Source organism: Trichomycterus rosablanca, chromosome 7 (assembly GCF_030014385.1).
Source record: "Trichomycterus rosablanca isolate fTriRos1 chromosome 7, fTriRos1.hap1, whole genome shotgun sequence".
Classification (NCBI taxonomy): Eukaryota; Metazoa; Chordata; class Actinopteri; order Siluriformes; family Trichomycteridae; genus Trichomycterus; species Trichomycterus rosablanca.
In genome coordinates, this window is record NC_085994.1 from 39,377,085 (window position 1) to 39,402,788 (window position 25,704).

The following is a 25,704-nucleotide window of genomic DNA, read 5'->3' on the forward strand; positions in this document are numbered from 1 at the left end:
ATTCCCACAGACATATTTCAAAGCCTTATTTTAAGAGTGGCTTTTCTTTAAGGTCACATATAGCGGTCACTCTGTTTTAATACCATTTGTTTTTGAGCTAGGATGTCCAGCACGCTCATAGTCAGGTGTCCACATACTTTTGGCTCTATATAGTATATATAGGGACACCTACACATTATATCTTCATAATAGTTTAGGGAAGGCCCCAGCATGACACTTCCTATAAGAAGCTCGGTTTACAGAAACTCCAGTGTCCTGCACAGAGCCCTGACCTGAACTGGAACCGGAACACCAATTCAATCAGTGCACAGCCATACAAATACAGGTATCCTTTGTCTAAATGGGCACAAATTCCCACAGACATACTTCAAAGCCTTGTGAGAAGCCTTCTTTGTGTGTTTGAGTGGCTGTTGTTCCAACTTACATAGATCACACACATAGAGGTCACTCTGTTTTAATATCGTTTGTTTATCAACTGAGATGTCCAGCACGCTCATAGTCAGGTGTCCACATACTTTTGGCTCTATATAGTATATATAGGGACACCTACACATTATATCTTCATAATAGTTTAGGGAAGGCCCCAGCATGACACTTCCTATAAGAAGCTCGGTTTACAGAAACTCCAGTGTCCTGCACAGAGCCCTGACCTGAACTGGAGCTGGAACGTCAATTTAATCAGCGCACAGCCATACAAACACAGTCGTCTTTTAAATGAATGGGCACAAATTCCCACAGACATATTTCAAAGCCTTGTGAGAAGCCTTCTTTTAAGAGTGGCTGTTCTTTAAGCTTGTACATAGAGGTCACTCTGTTATAATATTGTTTGTTTATCAACTGAGATGTCCAGCACGCTCATGGTCAGGTGTCCACATACTTTTGGCTCTATGTAGTGTATATATAGGGACACCTACACATTACATCTTCAGAATTCAGACTGAATTTCTGTTTGTTATATAATAGTTTAGGGAAGGCCCCAGCATGACTATTCCTATAAGAAAAGCTCGGTTTACAGAAACTCCGGTGTCCTGCACAGAGCCCTGACCTGAACTGGAACCGGAACACCAATTCAATCAGTGCACAGCCATACAAATACAGGTATCCTTTGTCTAAATGGGCACAAATTCCCACAGACATACTTCAAAGCCTTGTGAGAAGCCTTCTTTGTGTGTTTGAGTGGCTGTTGTTCCAACTTACATAGATCACACACATAGAGGTCACTCTGTTTTAATATCGTTTGTTTATCAACTGAGATGTCCAGCATATGCTAATAGTCAGGTGTCCACATACTTTTGGCTCTATATAGTATATATAGGGACACCTACACATTATATCTTCATAATAGTTTAGGGAAGGCCCCAGCATGACACTTCCTATAAGAAGCTCGGTTTACAGAAACTCCAGTGTCCTGCACAGAGCCCTGACCTGAACTGGAGCTGGAACGTCAATTTAATCAGCGCACAGCCATACAAACACAGTCGTCTTTTAAATGAATGGGCACAAATTCCCACAGACATATTTCAAAGCCTTGTGAGAAGCCTTCTTTTAAGAGTGGTTGTTCTTAAACTTGTACATAGAGTAGTAGGTGTCCACATACTTTTGACTCTTAGTAGTGTATAAACTCAGGAGCTTTTATGACGTGTCTTTAAGACGTCCCCCCTTTAACCCTAAATAAGTTTCCTCTCATTAGGGAGGAATTTTGTCGGACGAGGTGGCCTGGCTCACAATCTCCATTCCAGTTCATCCCAAAGATGTTAGATAGGGTCGAGGCCAGGGCCAGTCAAGGTCTTCCACATGGGCGGCGGTCCTGCTGCACCAGACTCACCCAGCCACGCGTTTATCAGGGTGTTCGGGGTGTCCTAATGGCCCCCATGGCTGGATTCACGTTACACCATGAGACTTCTGTATTTGAACCCAGTCTGTTACCTCACTGATAATAAATACATTAATTTATACTAAAATCATTAACTCTTTATATATGATAAAGGTTAATTAATTTATATAATTTACTCTATTTTGAAGCTTGAGGGTTTAAATCCTGGAGCGCCTACAAGGTTGTACTGACGTTCGTGTGAATCTTTCGCCATCTGCTGGTCAAACCTGGTCATTACACAGCAGTAGTTTATTATTATTTTTTTATTTGTCGTTACACGATTTACCCTGGTCAGGGTCACGGCGGGTCCGTTTGCACCGGGAAACACTGGGCACAAGTAGAAAAACACCCCGGACAGGGTGCCAGTCCATCGCATTCGGCTTCGGTCCTTCCACCCCGCAGGCACAGCCAATAGTGTCTGGTGTCTGTGTAGACGCCTGACAGGGTGCATGTTGGCTCCTTCAGCAAGACCACAAAGGCAAGTTAACCCTATCTGTATGGGCACAGAAACATTACCAGCTGTATTCAATCATAATTGCTCAAAGCGCTGATGAATTAGTACGAAGTTCACCGAAATGAAGGTGTGAAGATGTCGGTGTTCCAGAGAAAGAAGCAGAGCAGAAATAATTCAGATCCCAAGTCCACGCAGGGCTGAGACGAGCAAACGATTAGCAAAGGTGAAACCATGCGAGCTAAAGGGAAGCTGACGATAACAGTAACAAGTGTGTGTGTGTGTGTGTGTGTGTTGAGGTGTGTGTGTGTGTGTGTGTGTGTGTGTGTGTGTGTGTGTGTGTGTGTGTGTGTGTGTAGAATTCAGCCTGTGGTCTTTCAGAGGAAGTTGTCGTCCTTCCTCTCTAGATGTGTGTATTTACGTGTCGTGTTACTGGTGAAGTACGAGTCATGATCACATCACCATCTGATGCGGTCACATACACTGAACGTCAGAGCTGAGAACATCAGAACATCAGATCATCAGATCCTACAACCTGCACCGGGCTGAAAACATCAGAACATCAGCTCCTAGAGCTGGTACAGAGCTGAGAACATTAGAACATCAGAACATCAGATCCTAGGGCTGGTACAGAGCTAAGAACATCAGAACTTCAGATCATACAGCGTGGACAGAGCTAAGAACATCAGAACATTAGATCCTACAGCCTGGACCGAGCTGAGAACATCAGATTCTACAGCTGGTACAGGACTCAGAACAACAGATCTTACAGCTGGTACAGGACTCAGAACTTGGATCTTGGACTTGGTTGGAGCTTCAGTTTGTGAATCGAATCTTTTATTTGTTCACTCCTGGATCTCCTGGATTAGAAGAGCGAGATGTCGTGTTTGTGCTGCTCGTCCTGCTGCCGGCCTTTATGCTGGATCTGGGTGAGTGAGAAACTCAGAAGCAGTTTAGATGTTCAGGTTAATGTAATGTCAGTGTAATGTCTCCTCCAGCAGGTGGCGCTGTGCTCTGCGTGTATTCAGTTGCTTTAGTTTTTAATCCTAGTAAAGCTAGACGACTTTCTGTGAACTGGGTTTGTTTTTTAATACCAAAGTTCACAATCAAACTATCCCTATTTATCTGGACACTAAGATTTAGTGGTTCCTGTTAATCATGATCAGAAACGAGAAATCAGGAGGACGAAAAGTGAAATGACATCAAAGAACTTCCTGCACCAGCGAATGAATCATCTCAGTCAGAAGATTTTCTGAAAGGTCACAGAGATTATTAGATCAAATAATATTAATAAGCAGTAATAATAATAACAATAATAATAATAATAATAATAATAGTAATAATGATAATAATAATAATAATAATAACAGTAATAATAATAGTAATAGTAATAATAACACTAATAATAATACTAATAATAGTAATAAAAATAATACATAATTTTGTAATAATAACAATAGTCAATATAGTAACAAACTAATAATAATAAGGTTGCAAGGTACATCTCTTGGATCAATATAGTAACAATAAAAAGAATAAAAAAAAAAAATATATATAATACTAACAGTAATAATAATAATAACAGTAATAATAATAATAATAACAATCAATATAGGACTATAATAATAATAAAAATAACAATAATAATAATAATAATAATAATAATAAAAATAATAATAGTAATAATTGAATATTTAAAATAATAATAAAAATAAAATAATAATAATATTAAAAAAAAAAATCAATATAGGACCATAATAATAATAATAATAATAATAATAATAATAATAATAATAATGGAAAAAAAAATCAATATAGGACCATAAAAAAAATTATATAATAAATATAGTAACATAATAATAATAATAATAATTAATAATAATAATAATAATAATAATAATAATAATAATAATAATAAATACATTAGTAATAATATTATTAAATATAGTAATAATAATAGCAGTAGTAATAATAATATTACATATAACAATAATAGTAATAATAATATAATAATTATAATAGTAATAATAATAATAATATTAATTAATCATTATAGCAACATCATCATAATAATAATATCAGTAATATTAATAATAATAATAATAATAATAATAATAATAATAATGAATTATTATAATTGTAATAATTTGGGTTGTGACAGGCTGGCACATAGCGTGCTGTTTGTTTGATCGTCCCACTCATCTCTCCTAATACAGCACTTGCAGTGTCTTGTTCTCTCTCTCGCTCTCATATTCTATCTCTCTCTCATTCTCTCTCATTCTCTCTCATTCTCTCTCTCTCTCTCTCTCTCTCTCTCTCTCTCTCTCTCTCTCTCTCTCTCTCTCTCACTGGTGAATCACCGGTTCCTCCCCCTCGCCTGTTTCTCGGTGTGAGTGTCAGTGTGTTAGTGCCGGACTGCACACGCCGCACAAGCTGACGCATTTCTGCTTTTTACCTGCCATTACCTGCACACTCATGCGCACACACACACACACATGCATACTGAGGAACCAGCGCTCTGAGAGGACGCACGGGACCGACCACGCCGGATCAGTCTAACCTTCATATCTCCAGAGAGGAATTCATTCTGGGTTTTACTGGACTGGACTGTGGATTACTGGGACGGACCGGGCGAGTCGTGAGGAATATTGCGTGGAGTGGAGTGGAGTGGTGTTTTCTGACGTGCCTCTGCGCAAGTTTGTTCTGTATTGAGTGCTGGAACATTGTGTGCATGTGTGTGTGAGGTATTGTTAAAGCAGCTGAGGTTGCTGTACAGGTTTGAGTAAAGGTGTGTGTGTGTGTGTGTACGTTTACCTGCCTGCTTCAGCTCTAAAGCAAACAGTGTGCAGGTGTGGTGTTGAAATTGAACCCCTTCAGGAGCAGCAGCGCTACAGGCGAGCGCAGCAGTACGCATCGTTTGAGATTTCTGAAGCGTGCTCGAGGTGTGTTTTTATCAGGAATCGTTGTGAACCACATTGTAAAGTTGAACTGCAGCCCAGTGAATTCTGATCACTTCTGTGGTGAGGAACAGGTTCTACCTTCTGCTGCTTATTTATATGCAAATCATATCGGCGTGAACGAGGGGCGTCCTCATTTTTCGGATCTCGTGTCACCTTACACGCGTTACCAGGCCGCAGGGGAACTAAAAACAAGAAAATTTTCAGCTTCAGTTTGCTGCACGTCATTGGACAATTTCTGCCTGTTTGTTGATTGTTTTTGGACTGTCCAGTCACACGTGCAGATTTGCGGATTATATTTCTCTCTTCCTTTCCATGTGTAGCAGTAAAGATGTGAATTTTATTGGCTTTAATGAGACAGGGCTTTTTTTTTTTTACAAGCGTTATGAGGCTGCAGGAAGTTCAGATCAGTAAATCCGGCCCGTTATGACCCTCTGACCCTCAACATGAGTACTCAGGATCTGGCATAGTTTGATTCGAACCAGGTTTGCTGGATGCAGCTATGAGATCTCTGTGCGTTTTCTGTCATCTTAAGCACTTCTCGGAACTGAAAGCACAGACGTCAGGTGCTCTCGTCAGTATTTAGGCGTGAAGCGATAGGCATGCTGACTAGGCTGTGATCTGAACCGCGTCTCAGAGCGTCTCAGAACGACTCACGATTTGGCATTAAGGACCTCGGGGGGTCAAATATTACTAATCGTTTCTAGGTCGCTCTAACGAAAGGAGAAACTTTGAAGGATCAGTTTGATTTGTGTGGATTCTGGACCGAACTGTTGGGATTTCATACACTGCTCCGGATGTTCAGGCCACTCTAGTACAGAGCAGAAATAATCAGCTACGAATGGACGTCCAGCTCCAAGCTCGGAGCAAAACAAGCCTGCAGTGACCGTTGGGAACGTTTTTTTCATCCGGCATTTGTTCCAACCCCAGAGCTGAACTAATACAGACTTAAGGTTTTGTAAAGCATTCATAAAGTCTCGAGATCTTGCGAGAACTTCCCGACGTTCTTCAGGCTCCCCGCTCTCGTTTTCTCGCTCCCTCCCCTGGATTTCCTGGATTTCTCATAACGTCGACTGACTTGGAACAATCCAAAACCGAAAGCCTGTGTGCGCCAAGTCCAGAAGTTTCTGCTTGTGGTGGAACTCGGGGCTTTCATTTAGAGGAACTTTATTTCAAGTTCCGCTTCAGATACACGCTACTGACACGGAGGAGCGACTTCGGGAACCCGCCACGATCGTAAATCTCATTGGAGGCCCGGAGGTGCTTGGGAACGATTCCAAAACATTTCGGGCTTGTTGTTTTTGCAGCTAGGCTTGTGCTGATGGTCTGTAATACAGAGTTTTCATACGGAGGATCATTTTATTGAGGAAAAATCTTTTTTGGAGGTTTTGGTGGCGTCTCCATACATTGGAGAACATTTTGGAGAACTTGGATGAAGCAGCACGTTGTTTAACTTGAATATCGTGGACACTTTCCATTTTTGCACTCTTTATCTGAGATAAAGTCTCGGTTCGAGTCCATTGTCCTTTATTTTGGACAGATTTGGTCCACCAGGATCAGGCTCACCCTTGAAGAAACCCTTCAACCGTTTGACCTCAGCACGTCCCTGTTCGGAACCTCCTGGTGATGTTCCACACCGCCTCCAGCTGAAGACCCAGACAGCAGCGACCCGGTCCGATTCGGTTCGCATCCCGTCCGCCCTCCGTCATGGATTATCTGGGCGAGAAGCTCACGGTGGCCCAGAGCCAGGTCACCGACTGGATGGGCAGCGTGCGGCGCTCCCTGCACGGCGCCATCAGTTTCGTCTCCACCGCCATGGAGCGGCCCGGAGACGGAGAGGAAGGGGGCACGTTTAAAAGGACCACCTCGTTACGCAACCTGGCCACACGCAGCCGCGAGTCCATCCGCAGGTTCGGCGAACGCAGCCAGCAGCGGCTGTCCCTGCGCAGACGGACCACGTCCACCGCGCCGATCAGCAGGCCGCCATGTGTAATAGAAGTAAGATGGAAACACACACACACACGTTAATTTACCGACCAATCAGAACAGAGATACGAACAGCCAGCACTATATAACCAATAGTATGTAGACACCTCTTTTTTCTTCTTATTGAGTTAAGCCGTGTAAGAAATCAATTCTATGCTTACAGCTATGTGGCAACAGTTTAGGGAAGGTACTTTTCTGTATTGTTTTGGTCAGGCAGTGTAACACAACTCATTTACAATGGTAGAGAAGTTTTGGATATAGTCTGGATATCGAATTTGCCCGTGCACCCGTGCCCAGAGGACCCTGATGCCATCCAAAGAGGGTGTATATCAGCCTGACACACCAATCCCTCCTTATTCACCCATACTTCCCATTCGCCCATTTGCTTATGGAGAGTCACACCCTCTTCTCTGCGCTCCTCCGGTTTCTGTACAGGCGCCCTGGTTCCCTGGTTTGGTGAAAGTCTGGTCTTCTAGATGGCGCCAAGCTGACCGGTAGCAGAACCGAGATTCAAACTGGTGTGATAGCTGATTATCCCACTGTGCAACCTGGGCGCCCAAATAGGGCTTTAACATATAGGAGGAACACGCTACACTCTCAGTACTCTTCCACCACTCACATAATTGACTGTGTCTAAGGAAGAAGGGGTGGCCAAAACCCTGCAATGGATTGCCGCCCTGTCCGGCGTGTTTTAGGGTGTTGTTTTGCCAGTGGGACCAGACCTGACCAGAATAAAGCACTTTGTCCTCCTCACTTCACTCCCAAAGTAGTCGTGTCCAACTACAGCCTGCTGGAATTAGGCCGCTGAGACTATCGCGCCTGTGTGGGGCGAGGGGTACACGCTCGTTGGGTAGCACTGTCGCCACACAGCAAGAAGGTCCCGGGTTCGATTCCCACGTGGAGCGGTCCGGGTCCTTCCTGTGTGGAGTTTGCACGTTCTCCACGTGTCTGTGTGGGTTTCCTCCGGGTGCTCCGGTTTCCTCCCACAGTCCAAAGACGTGCAAGTGAGGTGAACTGGAGACATGGCTGGATTACTGACCGGGCCAGTGGGGCCAGCGCCCAGGGGCCCTTGAGGTCAGGGGGCCCCGGGGGGCCCTGGCCCAAAACATTTTGCGATGCCTATCAACATTTATGATACAATATATTTTTATTTCCGAGGGCCCTCCATTTTAAGGATCCTCTGACTATTAGGGACTTTGACCCCAGGGCCTCTTGGGGGCCCTAGCCATGCTTTTGGGGCCCCTAGCAATGCTTTTGGGGCCCCTAGCCATGCTTTTGGGGGCCCCAGCCATGCTTTTGGGCCCTAGCCATGCTTTTGGGCCCCTTATGAAAATGGATGAGGCGTTGTGGCACTGCTCTGACTTCGACTTCTGGCTATTAGGGGTCCTAGGAAAGAGGGGGGCATATTTTTAGAGGGCCCTGGTTATGAGAGCCCCTACCAGGGGGCCCTAGAGAAGAGCAGGGCATACCATTAGAGGGCCCTTGATCACGAGGGCCCCTGCTATGGGGCCCTTGACTTCCATAGAAGTCGTTTACCATGGCTCCTTGACTTTCTAGGGACCTACAAATTGCCAGGCAAGCTACCATATTTTATAACAGACGTTTTAATAATAATAATAATACATTTTATTTATATAGCGCTTTTCAAGATACTCAAAGACGCTTTACATAAGACAAATAATCAAAACAAATACGTACATACACCATACAAATCATAGTACAAAATCAAAATAGTACATCAACATCAAGAATAATTAAGATAAAAACAAAGAGAGCAGCATAAGACAGTTCATTAAAAATTAGCTAAATTATGAGAGAGAACAACAAATATAGAACAATTTCTTAAAATTAGACAGAAACAGGACAGATTTACATGCAATCAGGAAACTGAAAACTTTACAAGTTTTAGGATCTAGGACTTCACATTTCTGTCGTGATCTAAGTATAAAAACTATTAAAAAGAATAGCAAAAATAAAAGCATTTATTTCGTGTTGTTACAAGTTAAATGCCATATTGAATAGATGAGTTTTGAGAAGTGACTTGAATTTGGACAGGTCAGGACAATCTCGTAGGTGTTTGGGGAGAGCATTCCATAAAGATGGAGCAGCTATGGAAAAGGCCCTGTCACCCCAGGTCCGGTGCTTGGTCCTAGAGGGTATGGACAGTAGGTTAGCCTCAGAAGAGCGAAGGCTACGGGAGGGAATGTGCTGATGGAGCAGGTCGGTGAGGTAGGATGGGGCCTGATTATGGAGAGCTTTGTGAGTGAATAGAAGAATTTTGAATTGAATGCGTTGAGCAACGGGAAGCCAATGAAGTTTTTGTAGAACAGGTGTAATATGATCACGGGAGCGAGTATGAGTAAGGAGGCGAGCAGCTGAATTCTGGATATACTGAAGTTTTTTTAGGATTTTGTTAGATGTACCATAAAGGATGCTATTGCAATAATCAATTCTGGATGTAATAAAAGCATGAATCAAGGTTTCGGCGGCAGAAAAGGAGAGTGATGGACGTAGACGTGCTATGTTTTTTAGATGAAAGAAAGCAGTTTTGGTGATGTGATTTACATGGCGGTCAAAAGAGAGGTTGCTATCAAAAATTACACCAAGATTTCGGATGTTAGAAGACGGAGACAAAGTGTCATTATCAATGGTAATTTGAAAATTTTTTGTGGTTTTTGCCAGGGTTGTAGGACCTACGATGATCATATCTGATTTTTCACAGTTTAATTTGAGGAAATTAGCTTTCATCCACAATTTCATTTCAGTGATGCAATTTGTCAGAGTGGAGTGAAGTTCAGTATTAATGGATTTGGAGGAGATGTAAAGCTGAATATCATCAGCATAGCAGTGGAAATGTAAACCATGCCGACGTATGATGTCACCAAGGGGGAGCATATAAAGAATAAACAAAAGGGGACCTAACACTGAGCCTTGGGGAACGCCTTGGGACAGTGGAGCAATGGCAGAACTACAATTGTTGATATTAACAAACTGTTGTCTGTTTACGAGATATGACCTTAACCACAAAAGGGCAGTACCAGTGATGTTGACAGAGGATTCAAGGCGGGACAGAAGAATGGAGTGATTAATGGTGTCAAAAGCTGCAGTAAGATCAAGGAGGACGAGAATATTAATTTGTCCAGAGTCTGAGGAAAGAAGAAGGTCATTTGTGACTTTGAGGAGGGCTGACTCAGTGCTGTGCTGGGGGCGGAAACCAGACTGAAATGATTCAAATAGATTATTGGAATTTAGGTGATCTTTGAGCTGTGAGGCAACAACACGTTCCAGTATTTTCGACAGAAATGGAAGATTGGAAATGGGCCGAAAGTTACTCATAATGTTAGAGTCAAGTCCAGGTTTTTTAAGTATGGGAGTAACAGCAGCCAATTTGAGTGATTGAGGGACTGAGCCAGAACTAAGAGAGGAATTGATTATCTCTGTGATAAGTGATGAGATAACTGGAAAACAACCCTTAACAAGTTTTGATGGAGCTGGATCCAAAACACAAGTGGAGCTTCGCATCCCTGTTAAGATCTCAGATAGGTCCAAATGAGACACAGGTGAGAACTGAGACAGAGGCTGGGTAATAAATTGAGATGAGATAGGCGGAGAAACAGAGATGACAGGGGAAACTGTCAGAAAATTGTGGATATTCTCAACTTTTGTTTGAAAAAATGAGAGGTAAGAGTTACACTTGTCAACTGTAAAGGAATTGGTAGTATTGTCAACTGGTTTGAGAAGTTTATTTATTGTGGAAAAGAGAGTCTTAGGATTTGTTGATCCAGCATGTATGAGTTCGGAATAGTAAGTGGATCGGGCTGCCGTAAGAGCGTCTTTGTAATGTTGAAGATAATCAGAATAAATCTGATAATGTACTGTTAGACCGGTTTTCTTATAAAGTCTTTCAAGCTGGCGTTTACGGGATTTCATTTGGTGAAGCTCAATTGTGTACCATGGTGCGGAATGACTAAATGAAACAAATTTGGTTCTCAAAGGAGCCAGCTCATCAAGACATGAGGCGAGTATGTCATTATAGTAATTGACAAGGTCAGATGAATTACTAGACAGTACAGGACAGACAGACATCTTTTTAACAAGAGAATCTGAGAAAGCAGAGGGAGAGATATATTGAAGATTCCTGAAGGATATTTTACGTTTAGCTCTAGTGATGGGCCTAGTGACCTCAATGTCCATGATGATTGTCAAATGATCAGAGACAGTAAGGTCATGGCTGGACGGCTGATGAACTAGGACACCAGTAGAGCAGACAAGGTCAAGAGTATGACCTTTTTTATGAGTTGGAAAATGTATATGTTGTGTGAAATTAAAACACTGTAACAATTCCAAAAATTCCCTGGCAAATTTACAGTTGTTGTCATCAATATGGATGTTAAAATCACCCATAAGCAGTACAGAGGATGAGAGGGCACTAAGCTGGGTTAAAAAATCTGAAAAATCAGAGAGAAAGGAAGCGTTTGGCTTTGGCGGACGATAAACTACAGCAGTGACCAGAGGAGTAGGCCCTGACAACTTGAAAGCCAGGTGTTCAAAAGAAAGAGCAGCAGGAAAAGACAAAGTGGTTATTTTAATATCATCCCTATAGACTGCAGCAACACCACCACCTCGCCCTTCCATACGAGGTTCATCAATATACGAGTATCCCATTGGCGTGGTCTGATTTAACATAAAATAATCCAAGGGTTTATGCCAAGTTTCAGTGAGACAGAAAAAGTCTAGTTCACTGTCAGATATAAATTCACTAAGTACAGTACTTTTTGTGTTGAGTGAACGAACATTAAGCAATGCCATTTTCAAGTGGTATTGTTGTGTAGTTGGCTGTGAGGAACGAGGAAGAGAACGGAGATTTGCTAAGTCCACTCCGCGTTTCCCATCCCACTCCGTGGACAGCGTTGTCATGGAGACTACACCGCTACTGGTGTGCAAGGCAGCAGCGCTCTGATGACGTGTTTGCGGAGCGACAGTGCGCACGGCTGACCAGAAGGATGGAATAGCGTTACCGTTTCGAAGATAAACAAGCTTTCTCCGGGAGCCCCTGTGAATATAACGAGGCCGGCGAAGGAGTCCAAGCTGTTTGATGACTGAAATACACGATGGAGTAGTGCAGTTGTTGAACTTCCTCAGCTGGTCAACGGAATAGTTCAACATCGTGCCGATCCCAGGAAAACTCATCCACCGTTCACCACCGGCCGCAGACGCGATGTACAGTAGAAAGAACAAAAAGTATCAAAAGCACAAATAAAAGTATCAAAAGTAACATAAAAGAAATAGATCCACAAGGTGTGTAAAAAGATGAAAACGAAAAACGATAAAAATACAATAAAATACGGTAAAATACGGTAACGGTAGCGGCAGCCAAATGCGCCAGCGTCCACCATCACCATGGCAACAATAAATGTCAAATGTCATGTTTTGTTGCAAATATGCGATTCAGGCCCTTACTTAATGTTTCTGAATTTGTATTGTTTCAAAAATATTATGTTCAATTTCTCTTAAGCGCAGAGACACAAATTGATTTAGCAATTTTGCAATTATTTAAATTTAAGACAAGCAATTTCAAGCAGTTTGAATGCATACACACACTTAACTGAGCTTTTTGATGTTCTTTTCATGCCTGACAATATGTCCAACAGCGAGCTCACTTTAAAGGCTAACTCACTCGCTGCAGCATATCCTTCAGATCTGAACATGAGCCTGGCAGATGAATTGATACAATACAAATAATTCATAACAGAAAAAGAAAAATGTCCTAGTAAAATGCTCAAAACCATGATCAATTTGAATTTACAGTCAACCTTTCCAAATGTCTACATAGCACTTAGACTTTTTTTGACTGTGCCTATCACAAATTGTGAAGGGGAGCGTTCATTCTCCAAACTGGCTCGTATTAAGAATGAACTCAGGATTAGGATGCGCCAAAACCGCCTGAACTCACTGTCACTTCTGGCCATTGAATCAGATTTGGTCAGACAGCTTAATTTTGATGAATTAGTGGATGACTTTGCAAGAAAGAAGAGTAGAAAGAAACTTATATAAAATAGATTCTTGTGTTAGGGTTAGTTATTGACAGGTTGTTTAATGTATTAATTTATTTATGTTTTTGGAGGGGGGGGGGGGCATGCGGGGTGGGGGTGGGGGGGTCCTGGGCAACTCTTTGCCCAGGCGCCCAGACTATCCTTAATCCGTCCTTGACTGGAGATACAAAATCGTCCACCTGGGATTCGAACCCAGGACCTTCTTGCTGTGAGGTGACAGTGCTACCCACCGAGCCAAAAATACAGCCGTAAACCCGCCCCCTGTGTAATTATAATCGCTGTTAAATATCGGGTTCAGCGATGTTTTGAGGTTCTACGCCCCTTTAAAAGTAGAATCGTCAGAATCGAACAGTTCGGGTTGAATTAGGACCCCCACCGGCGGCCGCGCTCTCACATTCAGGTGCTCTTTCAGGCTCTTTTCTATTCCAGTGTAATTCAGACAGGACAGGACTGGTCCCGAACGCTGAGCCAGAGGACCCGCTCGTATCCTCCTTTGTGCTTTTGATCCTCTTTCCGTCCTCTCCACTAATACCGTCAGCGGCGTGTCGGCTCATGCCCGGGCAGATCACCCAGCATGCCTCTGTGCACCCTCACCACACACTCTCTCTGCAGCAGGTATTCACACGAGCGCAGCAGGAAGTGAGCCACCACGCAAACCATGTGACCTTTAACTGAGGCGTTGAGGTTTGATCAGGAGAGCGGTGCAGATAGAGGAAGTAAAATAAAAAGATTTATATTAATAATAATAGTCACGTCAAAGCTAAAAACTCTTATTAATCCGGGCTTGGGACCTGCACCGAGTGTGCACTGATATTGTCTTCCACTGTCCATAGTACGAGACCACTGTTCAGTGTTCTTTCAGTTAGACTAGTCTTATTTATATGGGCACAGAGAAGTCCCCTAATCTAGAGACATTTCTACAGCACCAGATTAGTCATACCAGTCGCTGTGTTATTTCTGACTCAGCAGGTTCATTTAGTTTTAAGACGTTCAGTCCCAAAAGTGCGAGTTCTGATGTTTATACACCATCAGCCATAACATTAAAACCACCTCCTTGTTTCTACACTCACTGTCCATTTTATCAGCTCCACTTACCATATAGAAGCACTTTGTAGTTCTACAATTACTGACTGTAGTCCATCTGTTTCTCTGCATGCTTTGTTACCCCCCTTTCACCCTGTTCTTCAATGGTCAGGACCACCACAGAGCAGGTATTATTTGGGTGGTGGATCATTCTCAGCACTGCAGTGACACTGACATGGTGGTGGTGTGTTAGTGTGTGTTGTGCTGGTATGTGTGGAGTTTTTAAACACCGTGTCCACTCACTGTCCACTCTATTAGACGCTCCTACCTAGTCGGTCCACCTTGTAGATGTAAAGTCAGAGACGATCGCTCATCTATTGCTGCTGTTTGAGTCGGTCATCTTCTAGACCTTCATCAGTGGTCACGGGACGCTGCCCACGGGATGCTGTTGGCTGGATGTTTTTCTGTTGGTGGACTATTCTCAGTCCAGCAGTGACAGTGAGGTGTTTAAAAACTCCAGCAGCGCTGCTGTGTCTGATCCACTCATACCAGCACAACACACACTAACATACCACCACCATGTCAGTGTCACTGCAGTGCTGAGAATGATCCACCACCTAAATAATACCTGCTCTGTGGTGGTCCTGTGGGGGTCCTGACCATTGAAGAACAGCATGAAAGGGGGTAACAAAGCATGCAGAGAAACAGATGGACTACTGTCAGTAATTGTAGAACTACAAAGTGCTTCTAAATGGTAAGTGGAGCTGATAAAATGGTCAGTGAGTGTAGAAACAAGGAGGTGGTTTTAATGTTGTGGCTGATCGGTGTATACGCATAAAAATATGATCAACAAAATTGAATTGAATATGATATGCATTAGATGTCATGGCAACAGATTAGGGAAGGCCCTTTCCTCTTCCAGAGTATCTTGTATTCCTAAAGATATAGTTTGACCAGTTGCCTTGTTGTGGAGGAACTTTGATGGCTCACACAAAGCGCTGACCTTAACCTAATTGCACATTTTGGGATGAATCGGAAAATTGATTACGATCCAGGCCTTTTTGTCTGACATCTGGGCTTGACACCAAATGCTCATTCGACTATATGGGCACAAGTTCTCATAGAAACACTCCAAACTCTTGTGGAAAACAGTGAAGGCTGATTTAGTCAGGGAGGTTGATTATATATTAATGCCAATGAAGCTGATGGTCAGATGGCCACATAGTTTTGACCGTTAAGTGTAAAAATGTGGTTATGGTCAGTGAGTGTGGAGCTGTACGGTGGACTGGTGGTGTGTTCAAACATCTAAAGCTCGAGGTCAGTGGTTTGGGTGGTATTAGGACTCCCTGTGACCCCACATGAGGACGTGCAGAAGCAGGACCGTGCGACTCCGAGCCGGCCGGTTCATTTCACAGCCCCGCTGCGCCTCGGCCCTTACTCTCCGCTCCCGTCTTCCATCCCATTATTGTTTCCTGGCTTCCTCCCAGCGCGCCCTTCCTGTTCCACCGGAGAACCAGAGCGTGAGTGCAGGGCGAGAGAGAAGTACTCCGGTGTTTCCTTTCTCTTCCTGTTCTCCTCTCGACTCTGCGCTCGCCCATTGATCCATCAGATGATGGAGCTCCACTCGGAAGGTGTCGGGCGGAGACGCTCCCGAGCTTTTATTCCTAATGTATTTCTTCATTTCTGTACAGGCACCTTGGGCAACGTTGAGCTTCTGCTCCCTTTTTAGTCCCGTCTTTTCCCACCCAGCAGAAAAATGTTTCCCCTTTTTTCTCCCCCTTTAGCGCATCCAATTGTTCAGTTTGCATCGTGCTTCCTCTCTGTCTATGCCGAACCTCGCCCTGACCGAGGAGATCGAAGCTAACCCATATCCCCTCCGAAACATGGGCGGCAGCTGGATGCATTTTTGCCACCCACACATTGATGAGTGTGGCGCCACCTAGCGTTGCATGCGGAGAGACACACCCTAAGGGCGCTCTTCCTCATCTCCTGTGCAGGCGCCTCGAATCAGCCGGCAGAGGTCGTAATCGCATTCTGACAGAGACAGACCCTAAGGGGGCACTCTTCCTCATCTCTTGTGCAGGCGCCTCTAATTAGCCAGCAGAGGTCGTAATCGCATTCTGACAGAGACAGACCCACATCCGGTACTTTGTCCCACCCCCCCCAACTGAGCAACCGGCCAATCGTTGCCCATACAGCCACTCAGCCTCGAACCGGTGAAGCAGAGCTGGATTCGATACGAGGTACTCAGAATCCAGCCCTGGTTGCAGCGTGTCTTTTTACCGCTGCGCCACCTGAGCGGCTCCCACCCAGCAGACTTTAGTGGCCGATTTTGTCTCTTGCTGGCACTGCCAACTGTACCTGCTAGTGTGCACCCAGCCAACAGGTAGCAGATCTGAGACTCGAACTCGTGGAGTCCCAGAACCCGGACCTGATTTTGTCAAGGAAACGGTGCTTTTTATCCAACGGTTTTCCAATACATCCCAATATATTTTCCACTTCAGAGCTGATATTTGGTCTACTGAATGACCCGTCGTCCTGTCAGTCTTTGTGTATGGAGACCGTATGGCCGTATACGTGCTAACGTGTAATATGTAACTTGCGTTCTAGCAATCCTACGGCAATTCAGTTAGCAGTCGCTTAGTCACTAGACTAGAGTTCTCATGGGCATTTTGACTGGCACAGAGAGAAAGGTTCAGTGCCCTGTGTGTTTGGACACATTGACCTCATCACAGTAGATCTTTTGTTGGTAGGTACCAGATGGCATAACCTTCATGTCCTCATTCAGGACGAGCCTTTAGGTTCGTGGCTCGTCCCTCCTCGGACCACGGTCGGTGGGTACTCGGCACGACTGCCTGTGACACCTTTTTAACCCAGTACTCTGGTCATAACGATCTGGTCCTTATCAAAGTCCATCAGGTCTTTATGCTGACCAGACCTGCCCACCCCCACTCGAACACAGCCAATCATGTCTGTATATACGCCCGACCGGCCGCTAGCACGGCTGATTTGTACAACGTGAGGCAAAAATATTGCAAACTTTGGAGTCAAATGGTGTCGGTGAAACGTCGTACACGCGTCCTGCTCATAGCCAGGCCGACCGATAGTGACAGATTCAGTATTAACACACCCACATTCTACACTCTCAACACCTAAGAACTGTACTGACTGCATACCTGTCACACACACACACACACACACAGGGCGTGGCGGTGCTCAGGAAGAAAGGCTGCTGTGCCCCTGAAGGTTCATATCAGTGTTTGGGTGGAGACCGAAGTCAACAGGCAACAACAGAGCGCTATTCAAACAGCTCAGGGCATGATGGGATTTTCTTCACACACACACACACACACACACACACACACACACACACACACACACACACTGAGTGCACCCACAAGCACTGTTTCTTTATCTTAGCTAATGGCCGGTTTTTCTGGCTCTGCGTTTGGACTCTGCATTTAGCGCAGTGTGACGTGTGATGCTCCCACCACCGTACTTCACAGTGGGATCATGAGCACACGCAAGATTTGACCGGTTTCATCTGAACGTCAGTCTGACCTGTTGCTAATTCTAGACGTGCTAGATGAACGGTTCTTTGTGCAAGCGCTGTTCCTGCTGCTTTCAGGTCATCCTGCAACTCTTATCATTAATCTGGGAGCGCTTTGTGGAATCTTGCATGGTGCACCTGTCATTAAGTTACACTCATTCAGTTAAACTGAATGATGGGGTCATTATCGATGTCCCTCAGGTCTTTAGGCTGACCAGACCTGCCCACCCTCGCTCAAACACAGGGTTTGTTTCATGGTCCGTGAATTATGTACGATTTTACACACATGAGATGGAGCACAGAACCAGGGTGGAACTGCTGGTAACATCCTGGTACCAGATACCACAGGACTCCGCCAGCTGTCCGGGTGTGGTCAGGGCAGCCTCGACGGCACATTAGCCGCGTGGTCCTGATGTTTTGGCTCCTCGGTGCGTCACCGCTTCATGACTGAGCGATTTGTCGATCTAAACTCGGAGCTGTTTTCTGATTGAACCTGCACTGTTTGTTGTTGTAGCTACATGGCAACCCTGTTTACTCGTGCAGTTAAGCCGCCACCCCGCCTCAACACACAGGTTATTTTTCTTCCTCTTCACCACACTCAATAAACCAGTTTGAATTTTTGGACACGATGCTCCTGTTCACCAGCACATTCAGCGGCTCGTTACTGATTTATTATGCAAGCTTAATTAGTTCATTAGGGATAATTGGCTTTGTTTTTTGGATGGGAGGGACGGAGTCATATTTAAGCCCCCCGCTGTACTGGATTGGTGGCTGTAATGTGTGTGTGTGAGTGTGTGTGTGAGTGTGTGTGTGAGTGTGTGTGTGTGTGAGTGTGTGTGTGTGTGTGTGTGTGTGTGTGTGTGTGTGTGGGTGTGGGTGTGGGGAGGCACATGTATACATTTGTTGTGTGTGTGTGTGAGTGTGGGGAGGCACATGTATACATTTGTTGTGTGTGTGTGTGTGTGTGTGTGTGTGTGTGAGTGAGTGTGGGGAGGCACATGTATACATTTGTAGTGTGTGTGGGGGGCATACATGTATACATTTGTAGTGTGTGTGGGGGGCATACATGTATACATTTGTAGTGTGTGTGGAGGGGGGCATACATGTACACATTTGTAGTGTGTGTGGGGGCATACATGTATACATTTGTAGTGTGTGTGTGGGGGGCACATGTATACATTTGTAGTGTGTGTGGGGGGCATACATGTATATATTTGTAGTGTGGGGGGCATACATGTACACATTTGTTGTGTGTGGGGGGGGCACATGTATACATTTGTAGTGTGTGTGTGGGGGGGCACATGTATACATTTGTAGTGTGTGTGTGTGGGGGGCACATGTATACATTTGTAGTGTGTGAGTGTGGGGGGCACATGTATACATTTGTAGTGTGTGTGTGGGGGGGGGCACATGTATACATTTGTAGTGTGTGTGTTTGGGGGGCACATGTATACATTTGTAGTGTGTGTGTGGGGGGCATACATGTATACATTTGTAGTGTGTGGGGGGCATACATGTATACATTTGTAGTGTGTGTGTGTGGGGGGCATACATGTATACATTTGTAGTGTGTGTGTGGGGGGGGCACATGTATACATTTGTAGTGTGTGTGTTTGGGGGGCACATGTATACATTTGTAGTGTGTGTGTGGGGGCATACATGTATACATTTGTAGTGTGTGGGGGGCATACATGTATACATTTGTAGTGTGTGTGTGGGGGGCACATGTATACATTTGTTGTGTGTGGGGGGCACATGTATACATTTGTTGTGTGTGGGGGGCACATGTATACATTTGTAGTGTGTGTGGGGGGCATACATGTATACATTTGTAGTGTGTGTGTGTGGGGGGCATACATGTATACATTTGTAGTGTGTGTGTGGGGGGCACATGTATACATTTGTTGTGTGTGGGGGGGCACATGTATACATTTGTAGTGTGTGAGTGTGGGGGGCACATGTATACATTTGTAGTGTGTGAGTGTGGGGGGCATAGATGTATACATTTGTTGTGTGTGTGGGGGGCACATGTATACATTTGTAGTGTGTGTGTGGGGGGCACATGTATACATTTGTAGTGTGTGTGTGGGGGGCACATGTATACATTTGTAGTGTGTATGTGGGGGGGCACATGTATACATTTGTAGTGTGTGTGGGGGGCATACATGTACACATTTGTAGTGTGTGTGTGGGGGGGCACATGTATACATTTGTAGTGTGTGAGTGTGGGGGGCACATGTATACATTTGTAGTGTGTGTGTGGGGGGCACATGTATACATTTGTAGTGTGTGTGGGGGTATACATGTATACATTTGTAGTGTGTGTGTGGGGGGCACATGTATACATTTGTAGTGTGTGTGGGGGGGCACATGTATACATTAGTAGTGTGTGTGTGGGGGGGCACATGTATACATTTGTAGTGTGTGTGGGGGGCATACATGTATACATTTGTAGTGTGTGTGTGGGGGGGCACATGTATACATTTGTAGTGTGTGAGTGTGGGGGGCACATGTATACATTTGTAGTGTGTGAGTGTGGGGGGCACATGTATACATTTGTAGTGTGTGTGTGGGGGGGCACATGTATACATTTGTAATGTGTGTGGGGGCATAGATGTATACATTTGTAGTGTGTGTGTGTGGGGGGCACATGTATACATTTGTAGTGTGTGAGTGTGGGGGGCACATGTACACATTTGTAATGTGTGTGGGGGGCACATGTATACATTTGTAATGTGTGTGGGGGCATAGATGTATACATTTGTAGTGTGTGTGGGGGGGCACATGTATACATTAGTAGTGTGTGTGTGGGGGGGCACATGTATACATTTGTAGTGTGTGTGGGGGGCATACATGTATACATTTGTAGTGTGTGTGTGGGGGGGCACATGTATACATTTGTAGTGTGTGAGTGTGGGGGGCACATGTATACATTTGTAGTGTGTGTGTGGGGGGCACATGTATACATTTGTAGTGTGTGAGTGTGGGGGGCACATGTATACATTTGTAGTGTGTGTGTGGGGGGCACATGTATACATTTGTAGTGTGTGAGTGTGGGGGGCACATGTATACATTAGTAGTGTGTGTGTGGGGGGCACATGTATACATTTGTAATGTGTGTGGGGGCACATGTATACATTTGTAGTGTGTGTGTGACATGGTTTGACCTCTTTCTCTTCCTGTTCGGAAAAACAAACACGCTGAATGGCATCCTGCACTATTGTTCACACACATACACACACACACACACACACACACACACACACACACACACACACACACACACACACACACACTTGGCCTATAGGCTTCCCGCAAACTCACCTCTCAGCTTCATTTAACGTGACACAGGTTTGGTTCTTTCACACCTAGTGAGTGTTCACCGTGTTTTTTGGGGTTTTGGGGGGGCGCTACACCAGTAGTACCGTACCCCAAGGTTCAAGGGCTCGTGTGTGTTCTTTGTTCTTCAAGGTTTTCGGCTCTAATTTGGATCAAAGACGTGTGTTTTCTGTTTCAGTCCCATTAAAAGAACAGCGGCAGAAATGTTTGACATCTCGAGTACAGGTGTATGTAAACTTATGAGCCGTCTGTAGATGCACATCACACACACTTGAGTTCTCAGCAATATGAAGTGTGTGTGTGTGTGTGTGTTGGAACACTGTAGCTACTGTAATGGTGCTCATTAAAACCTATACGGCTGAGTGCACCGGGTTCACTCAGACGCATGCGCTCACACGCCCGGCCCCCTCCGTATGATCTCAGCTCACCTCCAAAGTTCTCTGTGATGATGCACGCGCTCATACGAGACTGTTAGTACCATTACAAACCTGTAGACTGTACACACAAGTGTCATATGCATATAATTGCTCCTACTGTATATACAGATGGACTAAAAAGGGGTCCGTGAAACATGCACATATTACATGCACATACAGTAAAATGAACAACGTAAACAGAGATGTAAATATGCTACTGGAGAGAAAGGGAGATGTTTTTTGCCGTGATCATATTGTGGGGACCTTATCATATAGCATTTCTATTATTCTAAGTCTAAAGCTCTGCTGGGGGCTACTGGAGCAGCGCTGGTGCAGAACTGAGCTCTAGAACTTGCAAAAATAAAGCATAAAACACAAAAAGGTGAGAACAAAGCGAGCCTCCTGATAAAATCAATCCTGTCGCTCATGTAAAAAGAGAGATGTGCGCCAATTACTGAACTACTGGTCTCGATACGCTTCTCGTGGGAATTTTAAACAATTAGACCGGACATTTGGCCTTCCAGGTTAAATCCGGAATACGTTAATTGGAGGTTCCACTGTATTTATACCTATAAATAAAATAGAAATAGTGTATATATTTATATCTATAACAATATCTTCATCTTTATTCCAATACTTATACGTACAAATCTGTATATATACATATATAAGAATAGATACACTACTGCTCCTATTATTATTATTATTATTATGCCAGATGCACAATTTGCACATATTTTTTTGCATACTGTATATTATATACTGTATATTATATACTGTATATTATATATATGCATATGTACGTTCAATACACCCTACTTACTTTATTTGTACAGGTTTTATAGTTTTAGTTCTTTTTTTGCTTGTTCAACAACTAGAGGCCAATAATTTCCCTGGGATGGATGGATGGATAGACAGACAGATGGATAGACACAGACAGATAGATAGACAGACGGATGGACGGACGGACGGATGGACGGATAGACAGATAGATAGATGGACATGGACAGATAGACAGATACTAGATAGATAGATGTATAGATAGACAGATAGATGGATAGATAGACACAGACAGACAGACAAATAGACAGATAGATAGACAGACAGACAGACAGATAGATGAATAGATAGACAGATAGACAGATAGATAGATATAGATGGATAGATAGATGGATAGATAGATGGATAGATAGATGGATAGACAGACGGACTATCTGTCTGTCTGTCTATTGTAATCGGTTCTGATCAAAATAAGTTCTTTGAAAGTACAACAATGTTCTGAACACCAGTTTGGATCTGTTGGATTTTACATTTTAACTAGTTTAAACCATTACCCCATCTGTAGCTGAAGGTCAAATGTTGACCGGCACGCGTCTACAGTAGCATCACATTAAAATTGAACTTCTACTGAACTTCCACTGTCGCTTATCCCACTTCACTTGTGACACGTAAGCGGTACTGCGCCCCAGACCGGTCCTGGAGATCACTTATAAAACCTGGTGATCAAACATAACCCCGGTCCGACCCTCCGTCCCTCAGGCACGGCCAGGTCGGTAGCACCTGAGATTTAAACTCATGAGCGAACCTGTTAGGACGCTGTCCCCTCCCTGCGCCCTGAGCCCTGAGCGCCCCTTTATGCTTTATTTAGTACAAAACCGTGAAACGTAGTGAAGGTAGCAGTGCTGCAGTACAATAAGAGAACGTCAGACAGCGAGACGGCGAGCTGAAGCATCCAGAATGTAGATTTGCTTCAAGCGCTGGATCGATACATGATGGATCTATAGACTCGTCCTGGAATGAACCGGAACTTTAACTCAATCAGCGCCCAGCTTTACAAATGCTGTCATATTTTGACTGAATGGGCACAAATTCCCATACACAGACGTACTTAGGTCTTGTGGGAAGCTTTCTCAGTGGAGCTGCTGCTTTTCTAGCTAAAAAGATCACACAAATGTCTTTATATTTTATTGTTCTTTTATAGTTTTTGAATATGCACAACAAGCTCATGGTCAGGCGTCCAATTACTTTTGGCCTTAAATTGTAGCTATTGATTAGTTGTTTATGTTTGTATCTCGAGCGTATCCGGCCATCGTTCAGCTAATGGATCAATTTCTCTTACATTAATAACTCATTTCTCTCTCTCTGTCTATCTGTCTCTCTCTGTCTGTGATCAGGAGCAGCTGAACGCGAGCGTACTGCAGGAGGATAAAGACACGGACACTCTGGTGCAGGAGACGGACAGTCAGTACGGGACGTGGGACACAGGACTGTACACTGAGGGCAGGTAAACACTCACCAGTCTTGTACCATCTCATCCACCCAAACTGGTCATTCAGGGGGTCTCGAGGGGGTCATTAAACCACTCTGGATGCTGCGATCTTCTCAACTTGATGAATTATGTTATATATGTCGGTAGGATTGACTAAAGCGCCCCTAAACGTTAGAACCGCCACCTAAAATGTCCATGCGTGTTAGTCTGAGGGATCTATTAGATGTCGGGCTAATGGTGGTTCCATCTGATGAGCATTGAAGGGGTGAATTGGATTGAAGGGGTGTCACAGGCAGCCCTAGCTGCCGACAGGTTGTTGGGCAGCCTAGACTCATTAATTCCAGAAGAGATCAAACTGTGGATCAAACCCTAACGTGCCAGTCAGAGTGCCCGTACTAACTGTTCACCGCAGGTATAGGAGTAATTGAAGACGGTCAAGACGTCCTGGTACCAGATACCACAGGGGTCTGGTACCCCTTTTCCACCGACGCAGCACGGAGCCCGTTCCGGTTCCCGAACTTGATTTTGAACAGGTTCTGCGTGTTTCCACCGGAAAAAAGAGGTTCCAGACAGTGATCTAGCGGGCCAATCTGGCACCACGGAATACTGGGTTTTTTACGTCCGTCAGTGGGCGTGTCATGTTGTACAGCATAGCGACAGCAACAATGGCGTCGTCAGCTGGTGTCTCATATGGAGCTTAATGCTGCATTTTTACCTGATTACATTTTGAGCCAGTTTGCCGCTGATATTTTCAAAGCGCCTTTAAAAAGATGAACTGTGTGATATTACGAGATAAAAGTGACCCGGACAGAACGAAACACGCTTAACGTGAAAAATAAAGCGTGAAGCTTTTTCAACTCCCCGAGCTGCATAAACACACGTGAAGTTAATCCAGCTAAACACGGATACACGTGGTATTTTAGACTGGATTTGATGGTTATTTCACACAGATTAATGTTCATGTTGTGGAACTTTAGTGACGTTTCGCCGAGCGCCGAGCAAATCGGTTATTTGTGCCGAGAGTCGCGGTGAAACCGAAGCGCAAAACTCCTCTCACGTTAATGAACTAAAGAAAACAACAACTGAGACAAACACGTCACGTCACGTCTTCTTATCACCGATTGTTAGATCGATGCTTTTTACATAAAAACAAACATCTGTAACAGCAGCACAAATGCTCGCGCATAATCTACACGCTCCGCCATATTAATTCTCTTAACTCTGAGTAAGTAACGCCCACCGATGATGACGCTGCTTGGTTCTTAAAAACGGGTGGAAACGCGCGTCGGTTCTCTACAGAACACCAAGGTTCAGAGAAACCTGAACAGAACCGGTTCAAGAACCATGGTTTTTTTGGTGGAAAAGGGGTCTGGGTGAAAACCATGTGTTCTCTCACTTTACATCATCCTAGACTCCCGAGAAGAGGGCGTGTCTAAATTCTTAAATCCCTTGGAATGCTCCTACTGAGGCGCCTTAATTCTGAGTGATGATCTGACTGAATAACGAGGGAGCGTCCGACGCTTCATCAGCGCCGAGGGCAATCCCAGCATTCAGTGCGGCACAACTTCTCTCACAAAAAACGACAAACCTGGCGGACGAATGTGAATGCGGAGCAACCAACAGAGTTCCTTTCACAAAGAGGTGCACAATTGTCGTTTATTTGTAAATTCAGGCTCATCAGGGACAGTTTAAGCGTTTCTGGTACACGGAGGGAGACGTTAGCCGGCGTGCTAGCTGGTTGTGCTGCCTCAGCCCGTCGGTTTGAACGGCCCGACGCTAACTGTGTT

The 25,704-nt window shown here is 44.4% G+C and overlaps 1 protein-coding gene across 1 annotated transcript in view; it reads left to right on the plus strand.

Annotated features, from left to right (window-relative positions):
- si:ch73-138n13.1 (zinc finger CCCH domain-containing protein 13) overlaps positions 1-25,704 on the plus strand; it is a 63,934-nt gene that overhangs the window by 30,463 nt on the left and 7,767 nt on the right. Inside the window, exon 7 of the mRNA XM_062999439.1 lies at positions 23,823-23,932. Coding sequence (XP_062855509.1) covers positions 23,823-23,932 — 110 coding nt within the window. The remainder of the gene's footprint in view (positions 1-23,822; positions 23,933-25,704) is intronic.